The sequence below is a fragment of the Neolamprologus multifasciatus genome, chromosome 20 (assembly GCF_963576455.1).
Source record: "Neolamprologus multifasciatus chromosome 20, fNeoMul1.2, whole genome shotgun sequence".
In the NCBI taxonomy this organism is placed as follows: Eukaryota; Metazoa; Chordata; class Actinopteri; order Cichliformes; family Cichlidae; genus Neolamprologus; species Neolamprologus multifasciatus.
This window is the reverse complement of record NC_140458.1, coordinates 28312130-28329568: the sequence shown is the minus strand read 5'-3', so window position 1 is coordinate 28329568 and position 17439 is coordinate 28312130. Positions and strand designations below refer to the sequence as shown.

General features: G+C 39.8%; 1 protein-coding gene across 3 annotated transcripts in view; it reads left to right on the top strand.

Annotated features, from left to right (window-relative positions):
• Positions 1-2055: 2055 nt before the first annotated feature.
• sema3g (semaphorin 3G) overlaps positions 2056-17439 on the top strand; it is a 59166-nt gene continuing 43782 nt past the window's right edge. For 2 of the 3 annotated variants that reach the window (XR_014871515.1, XM_085145731.1), the window contains exon 1: positions 2060-2637. Coding sequence is in view for 2 of the 3 variants with exons in the window: in XM_085145731.1 (XP_085001857.1) it covers positions 2529-2637 (109 nt within the window). In the remaining variant the exon portion in view is untranslated. Of the gene's footprint in view, positions 2638-17439 lie in introns of all 3 variants that reach the window. The other variant, XM_085145732.1, reaches the window with a different exon arrangement.

The following is a 17439-nucleotide window of genomic DNA, read 5'->3' as shown; positions in this document are numbered from 1 at the left end:
CTCACCCCGCTTGTGGCCTCTTGTGATACTTTCCCACGTCTGTTTGTCCTTCTGAAAGAAACTACATTTGAGGACCTTTGTCCAATCACGAGCCCCCGAGGACTTTTGTTGAGCACTTCAACAAAACTGCCAGTCACAATGACTTCAATCACAATCGGTCACCAATTTGTTAAATCTGTTAGTAAATTTTAATTGTCCTTCTCTTTAGCAATTTTGTAAACCTAAGAAATGCATTCATGTAATCTTTGTCAGCTTGCTTTCATTGTCATGTGAATCATTTGTCTGCACACTTAGTTAGCAGGGCGTTTTTGTTACACCAAAAATCTTCTCTGCATACAATTCAAGCAATCCTTTGTTTTAAGCTTGAATAAGTCAATTAAGTTTACACTGTTATTGTTTTGACATGCATTTTATTAAAGAGTGCCTAAAATAAGCAATATCTGCTCCGGTTAATGATTAATGCATGAAAACATCATAAATGCAACAAACTTTTGAACTTCAAGGTTGAACTGATCATCTTTGGATTAATGTGAATAAACTTTATATGTTAGGATTTCTGAACCATGTTTTAAATGCTATCTGATTTCAGCCACCTTTTAATCATTAAACCAGAGAACACAGCCTCAAACTGACGTCATATTAATGGTGGCTGAAAGCAGAAAACAAACACAGCATCATCCTTGGCAGCTTCTACTGACTTACTTCAACATAGATCATCATGTGCAAGTTGCATTTCTGCATGTATACCATTATACCTGATTTTTTTTTCTCTTTGATTTAAATACATCTGTTATATTGTTTAAAGGTACAAACATGAGAACGCACAGATACTGTTGCAGCGTTTCTGGCAACAGAAAACCAAAGAATGTCAAATGGAAAAAAATCCCTCCAAACATGTTTGTGTACTAAAAGATACCGAAAAGTGCCCAAAGAGAAGGAGAAGTAGAAACATCTTTTTTCCATCAGTGAACATCAGTATTTACTCGAAATATGACCTCAATTTCATGAAGCACGATACCGCTAGAATGAGATGGAGGCTACCCCTTGTCAGCCTTATGGTCTCATTTATCTGCCGTCATTTTGCAAGTTATTTTGATATGTGATAGACTAATGTTTGTGTTACTTCACGACAGACTTTTAAAGCTATGGTAATTATCATGCATGTTTCTGTTCTTTGCAGTACAGACTGATTGAATAATAGTTCCGGAAAGTGTGCAGTACACAGTTAGGTATCTCTCCAGTTTTTGAGAGATATTGCATTGTGGTTTTAAGTGCACTTTCAGCATATATTCAAAAATAAGACAGTAGGTGTTGTTTGGAAAGTTTAAAAACCTCCCAAATACTAAAAAGGAACAAACAATTAATTTTAAAGACATATGAATATTTGTGGGCTCCACGGTGATGTTGACAAGAGCTACGAGGTGGCTCAGTTTTATGAGCACACAGTGTGTGGGACTCTTTCCATGCTGCAAACAAGCATTTCCAAAAGACCCGGGGTTGCAGTAACACAGACACCTTGAATGGCTCTTTTTCACTCTGCCGTGACCTCTGTGTTCACTTGAAGGTTTGCTTGTGAATAGATGCACATAGGAGGAGGGGGTGTTTGAACTCCACAACTTAATTAAAATCATCACAATGGTGCTTAAGGGGTTAAAACAGAGAACCTGCTTAAAAGTGTTGTGGAGGAAAGAAATGTAGAAGGGGAGATCTTTTTGATTCATTCATAGTTCATAAATTTGTGGGTCTTTTGACATCTTCAGTCCCTTGAAAGAGGGACGTCTTCCTCCCTCTGTCCTGCGAAACCCACAGCTCACACAACATACACAAAAATAGCTTTTGCTACTTTTAGAAATTGGGAGCTTTTTATTTTTGTGAAAGGAATGTTCTGCAGTTTATCAGGAGTTTGCCTTGAGCCCAACAGCATACAGTCCAGCTTGTGAGTCCTCAGTTATTGCTACACGCTGCAGTAACCTTTCTGTGTTTGTTATGTGCTGCAATTGAGAAATATTTACAGAATGTGGGTGGAATTAAAGTGGGGGTTAAGATTTTATTGTTGTCTCCAAAGGTTTTACTCAGCTGTGTGTTCAAGCTGTTAGATTGCCTTCACTAGCAGATGATGATAAATTTGAACTATAAGTCATCTTCCAGGTGCGTCTGTTTGGAGAGTGCTCTGTTATACGTAAAGAAGGGGCAGGTCACTTCTCGCTGCTACAGCTCTCCCTCTCTCCCTTCTGTTGAGGCGTGGTATTTCTCTCTCCGTGGCTGTAACAGACTTCTGCGGGGCAGCTGTTGGAAGTGAACTGCTGAAGCTGAGTCAGTAAATCTTCTCACCAGCCCAGGCTCAGTCACTAAGCTGGTGGGTCAGAGAGCCATTTACGCTGTGGGGGGGAATTACACTTCCAAGTCAAATGCTGGCATCGTGAAAAGAAGGATCCGTCGGATTTTCCCCTTTTAAATTCTGTGGGAATATTGTGTTTGACAGCTCCTGTGTACAGCTTCAGCTTAAGGCTGGAGGACATCTCCTCGGGATGATGAAGATATTTTCACCTTGCTCTATCATGATTATTGTTGCGGTACTTGTCGCCACCGTCTCTGCCACCAAATTAAACGTGCCACGGCTGAGACTGTCCCACAAAGGTAATCTATCTATCTATCTATCTATCTATGGGCAAAAGCTCTCCATCACTATTTTATGCGCTTAGTTGTTTCCTCTTTTTCGGGAGAAAAGTCTTGGTTGTGAAATATTTATCTGATACTTGAATGATACAATAACTGCTTCTTGTATTTTGCGCATTTTCTCCTCAAACCACTTATTGTCTCCGTGGTGGTCTGAGCTGGAAGAGCTAAATTGCTTTTTTTTTTTTTGGCTACTGTTTCAGGGAGTTAATGCGCTTTAGGAGACGCACATGTAAGCATTTGCTGGTTCGCAGGTTGAAACAGCTCGCAGTACAAGCCGGGTGCGCAGCAAGAGGAGAGAATTTGGCTGAGGCTCGTCTTTCTGCGGTCAGACACGCCGCGGCGATCGTCTCACTGTAAAAGTTTATTAGGGAGGGCAACTGCGACGGAATAGGTACCTAAAACGAGGATGTTTGATAATTAGCATTTTTGCTGCTAAATTGTTATCAGCACTGGAGAATTTAGACTTGGTCTTTTTTTTGTTGTTTGTTTCGTTTTTACTGCAGTCGTCCTCACAGGTGGATTTTGTGCGTCATTGTGTCCAAGCTGTTTCGCTGCCGTAATCACAATTCTCCAACATATGACTGTACTAATTGCTTGCTTGATGATAGATTTTTTTTCTTGTTTACCAAATATTTTTCCTTATCATTGCCATATCTTTTGGCTTGTTCCCACACATGATCTCCTCCTTTCCTGGCTCTAATCTAGTTGTTGTCTATGACTCACCCAAGTTTAATGATAATGAGGCAGTAAAGTGTGTGAGTGGTTAGGTGATGCTTGACTGGGTTTTTGCCAAACTATTGTCATTGTTTCGTTTTACTCAGGCCTGAATGATTCTGTAATCATCATCAGCGATAGATATCACACAGGATTTCCTTCTGTTCATTTTTTCAGGGGAAAAGTCACCAACTGAGCTTGCTTGTCTTCCTGTTGCCTGGACTGAAAATAAATACAAGGGGAAGAAAGAGAGCGAGAGAGGCTCATAGAAAATAGGGAGAGAAAATGGAAGTGGTTTTTAATATTGAGGTTAAAGGGCAACAAGAGGAGCAGAAGTTAATAAATGGCATGAAAATCTGTATTTGTTTAGCATTTTAGGAGAAGAGGCAGGGAGGAGATACTTCTGTTAGGGCGCAAATAAAGTCAGGCCCCAGGCAAACACTAGAAATGGAAAAAGCTCACGATTGTGACTCACTGTATTTGCTCATGCAAAGCCTAGTTTGCAAATGCCATATTTTCACTTTGGTGGTGCAATAAGCAGATCCATATTGAGCCATTTTTCTTCATAGCTTGCCATCGAAAGACACTCACTTCTCATTTTATGAGCATCACATGGAGTGTGGAAAGGTCTCTGCTTACGAGATTAACATTATGGAGCTTGTTGCTTCCTTTCATCATGACCTCAGATTTGACCCATCACTTTACCCTATTTTACATAATTTCCCCATTGATTCAAGTCTCTCCCCTCCTCATCTGTTTTTTACAAGCAAATCTCTCATAACCTCTACATGTGTCTCATCATTTCACTCTTTAGTCTAATCTCTCCCCTGCCTCACATCTATCCTTCCCCTCTATATTGCTCTCTTGTGCTCTATCAGCTGCATATGCCATTGCAACCCCCAAAAGCCCAGAGGGTGTTTGTATTCCCAGGAGGATGTAGAGGTAATTTAGCAACAGGAAAAGCTGTCATTATCTCATTTCAATCACTTAGTTGGTAGAAGTTCAAGCAGGAAGAAGGCCATTTTTACCTCATAGGAACCATTAAAGTACGTGGATCCCTCTTGTCTTCTTAGCTTTTTTTCAAACACCATAGTTTGAAAAATGTATTCAAAGGTTTGTTGAATTTAACAATTCAGTTAAATTAATGATAAAATATCTTTTCTACATAACACATGGCTATAGCGTCAATAGCATTTTAATGACTGTTGCAAAGCGCGCCTGGTTTCAAATGTTTTCATTTGCACATGCAAATCTTTCATTAATTTTCCTTTTTCATTTGAATGGTCTTGTGACTTGTTTCATTAGAAAAACTATATTGTAAGAATTTATTGTAGTTTATATTTTCTGAAAACGTGATTGTGCAAAAGTAAAAATGTGTGTGTTCATGTGTCTGTGAGCTGACGCTGCAGCGTTGAGGTCTGTAATGTGTGATGTGTTGGCTGGGCTCCCTGCCCTCCTAGCAAAGCATCTATACAAATCTCCCATCAAGCTCTTTCTCTTTCTGTCTGTGTATGTCTTTCATTTGTTCTCCTCTCCCTTCAGCTGGCCCGATTCTTTTATTCGTTCGAATTCTCTGGGTCTTGTGTGCTCACACACTATCCCACACTGACTTTAGACACACACACACCGTGTCTAACACAATATTCACTTTGTCTGGCGTAAGGCAGGGGGTGCACTTGAAAACACAAACGTTCACATCAGCGTCCCATTCTGATCAGATTGCATTAGCTCTCCGTGTGAAGGGTCCTGTTTGTTTTTGCTTACAGCCTGTGAATTAATGAGTTTGTTTTCCTAGTTGGCTTTGCCTGGATGCTTACATGCAGACTGGTGTTAGTTGTTCTTAGGTGGAGGAGTGTAATCTGTCATCAAGTCAGATGGAGATGGTCCGGACAGATGGAATGTAAACCGTCTCCCATCCTTTCATCTTTTGGGTCTTTTTCCTCTGGTCTGCATCAGTTTCTCCCACCCTCCTCATTTATTGTAGTCTTCCCTAATGCCTTTGTCACATTCAACTGAAGTGCTCCCAGTCCTCTGACCTGATTGAAAGTCCAGCAAAGAAAAAAAACTAAACAAAGGAATGAGACTGGAGGGTTTAGTACCCAAGCCAATGAGCTTTTTTACCTTTTTTTCTTTCTTTTTTTTTTTAACTACAATGTGTATATGTTTGCACTAGGCAGTCAAGAATATTTTAGAGGTTTTTTTTGTGCTTTAGTAATAGCTGACATGTGTTTAAATCTAAAATGCCTGCGTAAAATGCTAACATACAGTCAAGAGAGCCTTTAGCCTGCAGGCTCAATAGCAAATATTTAAAGTTTACCGTACATGAACAATAGTCCAGATAGCTTAATAAAACTGGAAAAAATGCAGGGATGGCAAGAAACAGACTTTAAATAAGGTTCTGATCCAAGTGAAAGTAGTGATCCTTTATTGATTTCAGCTGTACAATACACATTAGTTAGAAAAAGATGCATCTAAAGAAGCATTTCAAAAGCTCTCTAAGCTTCTGGGTCAAAATCAAAGTGCTGCGTTGTTTTTTTAAGCCTTGTATGTGAGTTTTTGTCCAAGAATGATCCACTGGATCTTATTATGCATGTGTTTATGTGTTGCAATTACTTTTTTATAGTGGCAGTATTATACCAGTGATATTTAAATGAATCATATGAGGGCGAACAACTTCTACTTTCCATTCCAATCATGGAACATTTAAGTATGGAGGGTGTGATTATTGTTCTTGTGCTAACAAAATGCTAAGAAACATCTAAGTGAGTATCAGGTATTTTAAACATGCATAGACGAGGTCATTTAGAGGTTTAAATTTAAAGATGAACTTTGAACTGCTGCTGTTTCACAGTTCACAGCTGTCCTGCGGTGCACCAACTGGAGCGCATCACCCCTTGTTTACCCACATCTGCAAACCTTTGAACACAGAAGGAGGCAAATCCTACATTTACTGAGCTCAGCTGCTGCATATGGGATGATGTTCATGCAAAGTTTTATTTGGATTGGCACACAGATTAATGAGGAGATAGGGTACAAACATAAATACGCTACCGTACAGTCATTATAGTAAGGAAAGAAGAAGAACGTATGAAAATGACTCAGTTCTGTTGAATGTATTACATCCTCATAGATTGCAGTTTCTAACTTGTGAATGATGCAGTGCAGGACTGTGCTTTTCACTCAGATGTGTGTCTGCTTCTCTCTATCAGCCCATCAAAGCAGCTGCACCATCACTTGCTAGGCCAACAAACCATGTGCATAATTTCCTCAGACACACAGCCTTCATAACTGCAGGATGTGGCAGACAGCAGAGTTTTAATTTAACGACTTGACAGAAGAAGCTGTAAAAGTCGCCTATGTATAGAATCCTGAAACCAGGATTCAGGCAAGAGTTCGGTACACAGCAGGAAAATTCAAGGACTTTTCTTTGAGTTTCTCTTTTTACCTTGTTACTTTGAAACAGTGGTGTTTAGTGTCTTAATGAAAAGTTGAAATGGACAAGCTCATGTGTTACTGATTACGAGCGCTGAAAGTCAAAGTCAGCCTCTGTTTCTGTTGTTGCTTAGATAAATTCAACCTGGTTTCTTCAACATTGAGTGAGTTCATTTTACTCAATTGACTTCCAAAGTAACCAGAGCTCAATTCAGCTACATCTTTGGGATGTAGTGGCTAATAAATCTGAAGCAACTGTGTGATGCTATCCTATAATTATTCGGTAAAATCTCTTAGAAATGTTTCCAGCACTTTGTTAAATCTGTGCGAATGAAGAATTAACGCAGTTCTGAAGTCAACAGCAGGTACAACTGGGTATTGGCAAGGTGTACCTAATGAACTGCCCAGTAACTATAAGCAGTAAACTGTTCCTAACCCTGCAATTACCAAAAAAAAAAAAGCACACAGCACATTAAACATCCTATCAAAACAGCATATAACTGTTGTCCATGTTTGTTCAAATGGGTCAGAGTGGGCTGTTCATGTTATCCCACAGACAGCCTCCAGCAATCAAAAGCAAATATTGTTTTAAAACATTGTTTTGGTATATGTAACCGAAAGCTAAGCTTTCACATTTGTTAGTCGTGATATAAGCTTATCAACTAAAACAAGGTACTTACAGCTTAAATCATAAGAGTGATGTAGAAGTTGCCTCAAAGATTTACACGTCTGACACTGTGAAATTATTTGCAAATGTGATTGGTGTGGAAAAAGGGTGTGGATTAACATTTAAGCACAAATGCATGTATGCAAAGCTGAGCTTTCAGAACATAGTGAACACATTGCCTGCACATGTCACTGTAGTTCAAAACTGCATGCATGTTTTTGATAATATATAATTACTGTAAATCTAGTCATGGTGGAAATGTGTGTTTGTGTTTTAAACTCACAGGCGCTTTATATAAAATATAAAAGAGGCACAATAGTACTTTGTCCCATTCGGGAATATCAGCCATAATTGTTTTTGAGGCTACAGAGACATAATGAGACCTTTCCTGTCTGGTATGTAGACCTGCTGACAGAAGAAACACATTGCATGTTTCTAACACCACAGGCATGATATGAGGGGTGAAGAGTGTCTGAGAGATAAATACAAAGCACTAATGTGTGAGTGTGCGTGTTTTATGTGTGTATGAAGTGTGTAATGTGCACGCGTGCATAGCCTTGTCCTTGCTAAATACATAGACGTACTGCTTTTAAAAGTAAACATCTGCATGTACTGAACTACTAGACTATGTGTGCGTGTGCAGAGTTAACTGTATGAGAGTGTCTCAATCAGAGAGCTAATGCATCTGATGTCCACATTTGTGTCTCTCAAGGTGTCACTTGTGTGGCCTCGTGTGATAAGCCTCAGATGGTGACCAGCCAAAATCACTGACAAGACACAGATGGAGAAATTAGTGACGAGGGAAATAAGAATTGACAGTAAATGTGTGAGACATGTGTTGATATCAACGCAGAGCCAGGTTTGAGAGCGCAGATGCGAGGATGGAAAAATAGTGTATGCGTGAGAGAAATAGAAAGGATCAAGAAAAAAATGGCACAGTATAAGACAAGAAAGATAAAGACACCAGGAGGAGGCTATGTCTATGATGTGCATCTGTGTTGGTCCAACACATTCCTGACACTTAGTCAGAAACCCCTCCTCATCACATTTCCAGTGAACTTAGAACCTTATAAATGCATCATCATTTCAGTTAACAGTGTTCAAGCTCACCACAATTAGTATTGTAGCATATTTTAAGATACACTCGTGGCGGTTCTGTGGATAAGCACCTACTCATTATCCTTAGGAGATAAATATAACACCCCAGCATAGCCCTTAAAGTTCAAGGCTGTACTGATAAACCAGTGTTGGATTTAAATGGCTTAATGCTGGTGCAAAACATGTTCAGATAAACACTGCATTGATGCCCTAAAAGGTCAGTGCGCTCAGGCCTTACAAGGCTCGACTGTCTAAAGCTGAACTCTGAATTAACATATGCGCCCCCAGTAATCAGTGAGGTGAATGATGAACTGAAGAGGGGGAATGCTCATGAAAGCAAAGAAACATCAATGAAATTTTAAGATCAGAGACGGAAAAGGAGAGAGGTAATCAATGAAAGATTTGTGAATGTTGAGAGAAAACCAATGAGGGATTTTTGATAGAGAGACTGTAAAAGAAAGTGAAAAAAGGATGGTGAATTGGGGTGGCTTGGGGGGGGGGGGGGGGGGGCATTTTACAAGATGGAAATGCCAGAGGAGGGCAGATAAAAAGAGGTCATGGTAGTAGAGAGAGATAAATGGATGATAAAAAACGGAGAGGGGCTAGGAGAAGGAAACGGAAAGGAAACGACAGGAGGTTGAAAGGGTTGAGAGAGAAAAATGAGAGCGGTGTAAGCATGACAGATAGAAGGATAAAGAGAAGACAGGAGCTAACCTGACGACTGAAAGACACTGGTCCCTTTGAGAAGCAAAGGTTGAGGGTTCAAGTCCCAACAATGTGGCTTTGACTATCTGTCATGTGGATTACTAAGTATGCCACTTACACAGAGGAGTTACAGGGTGTGTGTGTGTGTGCACTGGTGAGTCTTGTGCATATAGTGGGAGTATCCTGTATCTCTGTCTTTTGTGAAACCTTTCTGGCTGCCCACAATTGTTTGACTAACACGTTAAGAAGAGTTGTGTGTGTGTAAATGGCTGTATGTGTGAGTGTGCATGTGTGCTAAGAGGCTAGCCAAAACCAATCTCAGTGTCCTCAGTGCCGGGTTTATGTTGTCTTGAGCGAGGGGGGGGGGCTCAAGTCCTGACAAACTATTTATCTAGTCTTTCCACACTCTGCCACACCCAAAAGACACAGCCGCCCCCCTCCGTGGTTTTCACAATAGGTCTTCTCTACTCTGAATCTAGTTTGGGTCTTGTTTCCTGATAACAATCAGACTTAGAAGTAAGGAGGAAGTTTTCTGAAAGCTTTTTAGGAAGTCTCTTACATTTTCACGCTTGTTTGCCAAATTAGCACTTAGCATCACTGTCAGCTTCTGGAAGACAGCATCAGTGGAGCTGCAGATCATGTTATCTACACTAAAGTGAAAAGAAAAATGGTAAAACTATGTCCAAAAAAGTGTCATAAAACATCCAAGTCGAGGCTCTCAAGGTAGGCTTGGAAAAGTAGTCAAAGGATGATTAGAAGACATTGAAAATACACTACACCCTTCTTGGTAAATGGCCTGTATTTGCATAGCGCTTTTCTAGTCCCTAAGGACCCCAAAGCGCTTTACACATCCAGTCATCCACCCATTCACACACACATTCACACGCTGGTGATGGCAAGCTACATTGTAGCCACAGCCACCCTGGGGCGCACTGACAGAGGCGAGGCTGCCGGACACTGGCGCCACCTGGCCCTCTGACCACCACCAGTAGGGGGTGAAGTGTCTTGCCCAAGGACACAACGACTGAGACTGTCCAAGCCGGGGCTCGAACCGGCAACCTTCCGATTACAAGGCAAACTCCCAACTCTTGAGCCACGATCGCTTCAGTGTGTTGAACCTAAAAATGATGCTTTCTGGCAATAAATCTAATGCGGTTGGAAAGGCTGTTTATTTTTTCCCTTAAATGGTGCCACATTTTTAAGGGATATTCAACTTTTGTTTCTAGCAGCAGAGTTGTATATGTGGGTTGCACCCATTAGAAATTTGCCAAATTCTCATCTCCATTGCCAAAGTGGTGGACTGACTATAGGCCACAGACAGGCACACCCTTAACTCTACAACCTTTCTAATGACCACCAGGGGGCAGCACGTCTGGTTGCAAGAAATAGACTGTGTAGAAACCTATGAGAAAATGACCCTATATCTTACGTGATTTATGACCTCGTTAAACATTTTCTTAACTAGTTTATCATCAAAGGTGTTCGTTTTTTGTCTTTTTTAATGCAACATGATGAAATTATGATGCCATTTAGGACCTTGTGATTGTCAAGTTGCTATTATATGAGGATGAGATTGATGTGGAGACTGATATTGGCGCACACAGAGATGTGATGTGATTTGAACATAAAACTATGCTGGTAAAAGTCATTCCAGTTGGTTTGTTATCGCACTTTAATAAAATGGTGATTTCACCAAGCTGCATGCATGAGCAAGTGAGAGTCTTTTGGAACCTGGAACCTGAACGGAAATCAGTGAACAAGATGCTGTAATCACAAGAAGTCCATGGTCAGCCTAGGTAAAAAATAATAATAATTGTGTTATGGCCAACAAAGAAATATAGGTTTAAATTGAAAGTCCACATATTTTACACGATCATCTGTACTGTTAGTCCACCCAAAGTTTTTAAAAGCTTTACACAAAACAAACTTTGTACTCACTTGGACTAATGTTGAACTTGGCCTCCTCCAGCATGTCATCATCCGCCAAGAGCATGCAGGGCTGTGGTGCTGAAATGACAGATGCCTTGCCAGTGTTTTTCATACAAAGTCCTGCTGTTCCAGCTTGAGGAACAAACATCATTCAGCCACTCATTTTCTTGATCTGAGACAGATAAATGAATTTATCATTGCTTATGTATTCTTTCTCTGTAAACATAAAGGGAGTAGTAAGCATTTCAGATAGAAATGTGGTACAGCTGAGTCTTCCAACAGAAATGAAGCAGACAAAAAAGGACACAAAAACCCTTTAAGAGACAAAGAGGGTTCCTCTTGCCCACTCACGTCATTGTAGTGTGCTACCATTTAGTGTTTTGGCTCCAAGCCAAAGTGAAATGACAGATAAGCAGGTCAGAGCCCTCTCTAATGCTGGGCGAGGGGCATTACAAGCCACACGTAGGGAGATGCTTCACCCCTGCCACCGAAACAAACAAACTCAAGCTTGTAGCAGTCAATTAGTTCCACAAGAGCTGCTGACAAGAAGAACACAGCACAAAGGACTCCTCTGTGGACTGATGGATCTATTAAACAGCGACTGCAAACATACAAACATGGCCGTTAACTTATACCAGAGGAAGGCTCTATGCGTGAATGCATCTTTGTGTTTGCTACTGTGACAGCCAAACGTGTATTGCAACCAGCTGTCCGATTCTAAGCGTTCTGCCTTTAATTGAATCCTGATTCGTTTTGCTACAACAGAACAAATCAATCAGTTTGTTGTTGTTTTTTTTTTATTACATTTCAAAACTGAATTTGAAATATTTTGTATGTTTTAGAAATGATCTGCAGCGCAGCAACATCGTTCATCTTCATTAGCGCAGCAGCGGATTACAGCAGAGCTACTTCAGTAGTCCTGAAATCATTTAATCAGTGGATTTGATTTAGGAATGAGGAATTAAATGCATATTTGTCTTCATTTTATTGCATTTAGATAAAGCGTGGGTGAGACCAGCTGTAATCTGGTTGAATTGTTTTTGCAAAAACAAGTGACATCACAGAATATCATACAGATTTGGAGGCATCGAGGGCGCAATGGCTGGGAGCAAAACTGTAAATTAAAAAGCTGAGTCTGAGGAGGAAATCTAGAAAGATGCAGCATTGTTTTTTTCTCTCTCACACAGTTAAGTGTGTTGTAGGACTGATGAAGTGATATTAAATAAGAGCCTGACAGGAAAAGACAGAAAGATTTCTGAAACAATGGGAGAAAGAGCGAGATTAAGAGAGGTTAGAAGCAAGGATGATGAAAAGAATGGAGGAAAGCCGAGGCCAGGGGATATGGAGTTTAAGAGGGATCAGTTTGGATGAAAGACATAAAGAGTAAAGTGTGTGGTAAAATTGATTAATGGAGTTAGAGTGGATTAAAAACGGGAGTAGGAAGAAAAGATGAAAGAGGACAAAATAGAAAGCTGGATAAAAAGAAAGCATCTGGCTGTCAGAGAGGATGAAAGATAAGGAGAGAAAGAGAGGAGGTAGAGATGATGAAATAAGGGAAGAGGGGGGTGACCTGATGGGGATTGAGGGTGATGAGGTAACACCCTACGCTGTGTTTTGATTGGCCCAAGAGGGAAGATCGAATAACAGGAATACTGACAAGCCTCCTGAGATGACTTAGGGAGAAGATGCTTTGACTACTTGTGTGTGCGTGCGTGCTTGCATGTGTGTGTGCGTGCATGCGTGCTCGCATGTGTGTGTGCGTGCGTGCTTGCATGTGTGTGTGTGTACGTGTGTGTGTGCGTGCATGTGTGTGTGCACGCGTGTGTCAGAATTTTGTGACAGAAGGAAGGTTCAGGAAGTAAGAAAATAAAGAAACTGAAAATCCCACATAAGATTGTGCTCCCTTTCTGAAATTAATCTCAGTTTTTATCACATATAAAGGACCGGCTGCATTAAAATATGAGCTGTGAGGGTAAAGTGACATTTGCAGTGAGGAGAAGTAACAGGTTGGCAGGAAATCTCAGGATTTATTCTGTCATGAGTTATCTTCAGGATAAATCCTGGGGATATGTAATGTGGGAATTAATAGCTGCAAATTAATACTTTCAAAATAATTGCGCAACAAAATTGATAGATAGCACATGGGTGATATGTGCAAGCTGCATGAAAAACTTACATATTTTGTTGGACTTCTTCTCCAGGTTCAGCAAAATGAGTAGAACCCCCCCAAATAATTATCTTACAGGACACAATTAACATACATGAGTATAGAAAAGTGTTTTTTGTGTGAGTATGTGACAGAGGCTACAATCACACCTGTTATTAAAAAAAATATTATGTTATAGACTGTATATAAAAGATGGACATCACTGACCTACAAAAAGTGCAGCAAACGAAGAGATATATTCCTTCTAATGACCAGCAGAAGGTGACTTTTGGTTTTAGTCTTCTTTTTTCTGAATGCTTTGAGTAATTTTGCAGTTTAACTCGGTTCAGTTTTATTTATATAGTACCGAATCACAACAAAAGCTTCATATGTTTTTTCAGACAAATTTTTGAAAGAAATGTTCAGATTATCAATAAATGCGAGGCAAGCTGAGCTGAAAGTGATAGAAAAAGTGAGAGAAAAAGGAAAGGTGAAACTCTGTGGAACAGTATACCTAATTCAAGCATGCCGTAATGTAAACAAATCAACCCAGAGAAAAGTAAAGTCTGTGATGAAGTGTCAAATGCAATACGTAAGTAGTTAACAGTAAATGTAGCAGAATTACATTGTGCATTTTTTTTCTTTGCATATGCTGTCAGGAAGGAAATAAAAAAAAGCGAGGACATAGGTCAGGAAGAGGTTCATAATTCTGAGGAATTTTCCAGCTCTCATAAAAATGAGGAGGAAAAATGTAAAGGATGAGAGGGAATCTGATATCCTTGAGAGGAGGATGAAGCCCAGGAGGAGTGGGTGAGGTGAGAGAAGGAGAAGCATTGTGAGATGACTTTTTGTGCACGCAGCGGATTCCAGAGATATTTGGCACTCTGCAATAATATACAGCCAAGATCTAATGATACCCTGGGAAGTCTGTCAGCAGTGTAATGAGTCTAATACGTCTCTGTTTGTGGATGTGGGTGTGTGCGTTTTTGGTATCAGAGCTCGTGAAAATAAAACACCAAAGAGCAATATTTAGAGAAAGCGTCTGACAGTAAGTTTTGTCATCTCAGATGTGCACAGATGTGGTTTGAACAAGGATAGTTTGACCTTATTGGTTCATTATGGCATGCATGTGTGCCTTACTAGCACATATTTTGTAGCTCAGGGGGTCTAATAGGCATCAGATGTGTTCTTTTCTCCTGCTGAGCCAACAATAACACTGATACTATCAGACATGTATGCATGTGCTTATATATATATATATATATATATATATATATATATATATATATATATATATATACATATATATATATATATATATATATATATATATATATATATATATACATATATATATACATATATATACATATATATATATATATATATATATATATATATATATATATATATATGTATTAGAGAAGCTTTTCTTCACTTTGTTATTTAACCCACTTTTTCTTTTGTTTCCGATAGTCCATTAATAAAATTCTCAGTTCAAACCAGCTTCTTACATTTATTCTTCATCACTAAATGGAGCCATGAAAATGACAGCAGCAGACTGGCGGACTGTGCAGACAGAAGTGTGTGTTGCTGGCAATAAAACACTGACTCTTAGGTTTACCATTGAGATTTTGTGTTAATAATCCCTCCTAAATATTGCGACGTTGCATAGACACTCTTTAAATATGGTGTGTGATAATAAGTTGTACAGGTACTCATTGAAAAAAGGCATATTTGCTGCACATGAAAGCTTCTTTTCATTGTTATTCACTTGTTTGGCAATATTTTAAAATTTCCAGCAAACTTTGTGACACCAGACATCAGTGACCCACACAGCAACATACAGTACTGCACAGACGTCTCAAGACACCGCTCAAGATCACAGCTCACTCATTTTCAGTCTCATCATTAACTTGCCTATTTTCAGAGAAACATTTTTGGTTTGTAAAGCCACTTAGCACTTACCTTTAAATCAGTAAAGCATACAACCCATGGGATGTACCCTCCGTGTTGTGCGTTGTGTCTGCACATAAGAGACAAGTTAGCAAAGAACAAATTTTAAATTGTATCTTTAGACCCTTTGCTTTTACTAGCCTGCTACATCACTATCGCAAATTCTGTTCCCTTTTCATCATTAAAATTGATGAAACATGACAAAGATAACAGAGTTGGACAGGCGTAAAACAGTACTTTTGCACCAACAAGCTGATTCCCAAAGATTTCATGGCTCTTTTGGCATATCTCAGTGTGGTTTCCTTAAACAAAGGGGACAAAAGAAGAAGTTCCAGACCGAAAACTTCAAATATAGTAGAAGAGCAGTATGTGAAAGTGACATCTCAAGACTTTTGCACAATACTGCATGTACTCCTAATCCAGAATTACTGAATTTTAGTGTCTTTTTTTAACCTTAAAAGAAAAAATGCTTAATTGCATTAATCTCCCCAACTTTTTTAACTTCTTGGTTTCATTCATTTCATTTGATTGTCCAGGTCCAGTTACTTTTTGTGTTTCAGCCTTTCAACCTCAGTCTGACCGCAAAATCCGACCACTGCTCTGAGGGAGTCTGCAAGTTGGCAGCATTATTAGTGGTCTAGTCATAGTCCATCCATCCATTCTCCAGCATGTATTGGACATGAAGTAGGATCCAATGTAGACACACAACTTTCACTTCTACATGTAATTTAGAGCCCCCAGATAGCCAAACGTGCATGCCTTTGGACATCAGAGAGACACCCACGCAGGTAATGCAAACTCCACACGGAGACGCCATACTGCTTAACATGATGGAAAAAACAGTTGCAGATAAGTTTTCTCAGCAGAACATGTGATACCTCCTAGTTAAGAACCAAATTAAAATCTATTCAGGCAGTGGTGGTGCCGTCAATTTTACCTCACTTCTCCTCCTTTTCATGCTCTTTCCATCACTGCACAGGCTTCCGGATCAAAGAATAGTATGCAAAACAGGAGCAGTGAATGAGATTGCAAAGTCCACACGTCTGACGTGTAGATATGACAAACACCAGGGCATGCCTTAGCCCGATTGTGCAGAAGAGTGAAATGTAAACAAATCAATAATAAATTATTGCAAACACATCTTTGCAGCGGGTGAGACTGCGTGAGGGTTGACACAGTGAAACCAGATGCTCATTCGCGTGTCGCTTTGCTTTGGCACATCTGCTGTTTGTCAGTGCAGCACTGGCTGACTGCTTTTAGGGAAATAATGCACATTGAAGACAGATGTTTCACTATGGATGCTGTCATGAATTTGTGGATGTATATATAGACTGCGCAAAAAGATGGATAAAAAGAAGAGAGACAAGGAATAAAGATCAAGTAGCAAAAGGGACAGGAAGACAGAAAGAAACAAGAGATGAAACTTAAGACGCTATTATTCAAAAATGACTTCAAGTAAGGACGTTAAAGATGGATAGACAGAAGAGACTGAGTGTGGTGGAGACGCAGAAGAGGTGAGGTGAAGCTGGATAGAGAGCAGGGAAGAGAGAGGGGGAGAGGTTGGTAAGAGGTGAGACACTGGCGTGATTTCCACACTGAGGTGATGAGCTGCTAGAGTGATAACAAGCTACAGATGGAAGCTGTCAGCTCACCTTTCCTCTCTGTTTGGGTATGCTTGCTGGTGTCTCTGTGTATGTGCGCTCTGGTATTTATGTCGCTGCATTTTTGCTTTGGTTTGAGGAAGATGTGTGTATACAATCGAGTAATTTATGAGAAACAACGGGAGGGAGAAAGGCCGCTTCCAGTCTGAGTGGGTTTGTGTGCGTGTAGGTGGAAACAGAATGAATCCGATTGTCCTGTGGAAAACAAATGGCTCAGAACTGCACGCACTTCATATTGAGAAAGAAGAAAAAAGAAGAGTTTGGAGTTAATGACGCAAAACATGTCGGACTTTTGAGACAACACAAGACTGATAAATGCTATTCTCTGTCTATAAGAGACATTAATGTTGTCAGCAGCAAGGCTATAAATTAATTCTGCCCCTGATTAGAAAATACACAATTTTATAACATAAAGCCTTACATAAATTCTTTAATTATAAAGTTCAGTTCAA